Genomic DNA, 2,690 nt, shown 5'->3' with positions numbered 1-2,690 from the left:
AGAATCCTTCACTGCATAAAATTCTTTGCGACTCAGAACCTGGCTTTGCGAGGACACAGGGAGTCACTTGAGCTAGTCGATGACTCCAATGTGAAAAATTTCCTTGGCTTACTGAAACTACTGGCCATCTTTGACCCTGTCATGAAAGAACACCTCACTCGTGTGGAAAGTCATTCTGAATCCAAGTCTTATTTTTCACCGGGTGTCCAGAACGAATTCATTCATATGATGGCATCTACTATTCGCCAGAGTTTACTGAGAAGCATTCGTAAAGCCAAGTACTATGGTCTCATGTTCGACTCGACTCCTAGTCAGGCACACCGTGAGCAGATGTCAGAAATAGTGAGGTACGTGGAAGCTGATTTTGAGAGGACAACAGTCCTTGTTGGTGAGTCCTTCCTTGGTTTTATCCAGATAAGACAGAAGGATGCTGAGAGCTTGGTAGAAGACATCTTGAAACAGCTAGAGAAGGACGAAATGAAGCTACACGATTGTCGGTCACAGTGCTATGACAATGCTGCTGTGATGGCTGGACACAGAAGTGGTGTTAATTTTATTAATAATCTTGTCTTTAGATAGTAAATTAGACAAATGTCTATAACAAGTGCTTGTGGTGTAGTGACTATCACATCCGCCTAACACGCGGAAGGTCCCAGGTTCAATTCCTGACACGCACAACAGAATTTTTATTTCTTACCTTTGTCATCTGATTGTAATAAAAAATCACCACGGCCACAATCGCTGGCATCAACAGCTAATGCGAAAGGCTTATCAAAGTCAGGTCAGGGTAAGTGCAGAACAAAGATTTGACCTTTTGAAAAGCAGATTAACATGTTTCAGACCATTTGAATTATTGATTTTTCTTCAAATGGTTTGTTAATGGTACAGTGATGTAAGCAAAATTGTAACAAAACTTCCTGTAATAACAAGCCATTCCCAAAAATCTCATCAAACTTTTTTTTGTTGGTAGGAGTTGGATAATTCACAATACAATCAACTGTTGCTTGAATTGGAGAAACTTGACCATGGCCTACTACATGACCTAAGTAAACAACTCTGGCTTTACAGAAGTCACTTTTTGGCAAACTTACAGTGAGATTGGCTTTCTTAAGCCTCTCAAAAACATCATGTAATACACATAAATGTTCTTCCCATGTGTCACAGGAAATCACAATATCAACATAAATTCCAACATCTGACAGATTGTTGAGGCATTGATTCATCATTCGCTGAAAAGTTGATTGAGAATATTTCATCCCAAAAGGCATTACATTGTACTGGTATAACCAATCAGGAGTAACAAAAGCAGATATTTCTTTTGATCTGTGAGTTAGAGGAACAGTCCAGTATCCCTTTAGTAGGTCACACTTTGTGATATATCTGGCTTTTCCAATTTTATCAATACAACCTTCCATTCTTGGAATGGGATAGGAATCTGTCTTTGTCAAAGCATTTACTTTGCAAAAGTCTGTACAGAATCTAACCGAACCATCAAATTTAGGGACCAGTACACACAATGAAGACCAATCACTTTTACTGGGCTCTATAATGCCGTTTTCCAGCATGTAAGATATTTCTTTACGCATCTTATCGGCCTTGTATTCACACGATAGGGATGTTGTTTTACAGGAGAAGCGTCACCTATATCTACATCATGAACAGCGATGTTGGTTTGATTAGGATCGCCTGGAAATATACATTAGTATAAAGTCAATAAACTAGCAAGTTGATTTTTCTCTTCAGGACGCAAATGATCGAGTTTTGAATCAAGACTGGCCAGAATGTTCCAGAGTAGAGGATATGTGGACTTTAGTTTTTAGTTTGTTAGAGATAGTTTTAGGCCGTAGGTTAATGGATCATGAAAAAGGACAGGTGGCTTTGGTCGGATTTTTACATCATTTGAGATCGCATCACCTCAGGTTGTTACGCTTGTGTACGCGTATAACTAAGTTTATGATTTATTCTGCTCGTAGTAAGGTTCTGTAACGTGGTGTTGTGAATATCTTTAAAGCTCAGCTTAAAGCTAAAATTTATTTCTTACAGTTTCGGTTACGAGACAAACTGTCAGACTTTTAGAGTATCTATCGCGACTTTGGGCATTTGGTAAGTGAAGGTCGATAGGGTTATGTACTATGTAGGGGTTTGGAATGATAATTTGTGTTTGATTTTCAATACTAGGGGACGAACCTGGGACTTTCCGCTTGTACATCGGATGTTTTTTGTCGTTATTAATCCCCCCACCCCTCATAGAGTGGGTATAAAGAAAAATACATGAAAGATACAAGACATCTCCTGAAAATGACGGGACCTACCTGTATAGTAAAAAAATAAAAAATAGATAAGAATAATTACTTATAGTACATACATAGAAAATTAGTAACAATCCAAAAAAAAATACAAAACATAGTAAACAATAACAAATAATAGTAGAAAACTAAGCATTTAACATGATCTAACCTGAAAATCTAAAAAGAAACGTTGTGCCTTGTCATATTGGAAAGTCCACGTTCATCAACACACCTTACTAAGGCTTCGTTTCTTTCACATAATTTGTGAGGTTCGACACACAGTTTATAACTCCAAGCACACCTAATTTCAGTCTCGTACAAAATATTTTTTTTTGTATTCTTAATACTTTTAATTTTCTCTGAATTTTTGACTAATTTTGACACATACAAATAGAGGCTGTA

General features: G+C 37.4%; 1 protein-coding gene and 1 non-coding gene across 2 annotated transcripts in view; both read left to right on the top strand.

The window, feature by feature from the left end:
* The window catches only part of LOC106457104, a 2,185-nt gene extending 1,606 nt beyond the window's left edge, over nt 1-579 (top strand). The window contains exon 2 of the mRNA XM_013916486.1: nt 3-579. Within this exon, the coding sequence (XP_013771940.1) occupies nt 3-579 (577 nt within the window). The remainder of the gene's footprint in view (nt 1-2) is intronic.
* A 25-nt stretch (nt 580-604) lies between these two features.
* Nucleotides 605-677, top strand: Trnav-aac. Its single transcript has one exon. It is a non-coding gene; the product is annotated as a tRNA-Val (tRNA).
* The last annotated feature ends 2,013 nt before the right edge of the window (nt 678-2,690 follow it).

The sequence above is a fragment of the Limulus polyphemus genome, unplaced genomic scaffold (genome assembly GCF_000517525.1).
Source record: "Limulus polyphemus unplaced genomic scaffold, Limulus_polyphemus-2.1.2 Scaffold292, whole genome shotgun sequence".
Classification (NCBI taxonomy): Eukaryota; Metazoa; Arthropoda; class Merostomata; order Xiphosura; family Limulidae; genus Limulus; species Limulus polyphemus.
This window is presented reverse-complemented; position numbering and strand designations above follow the sequence as displayed.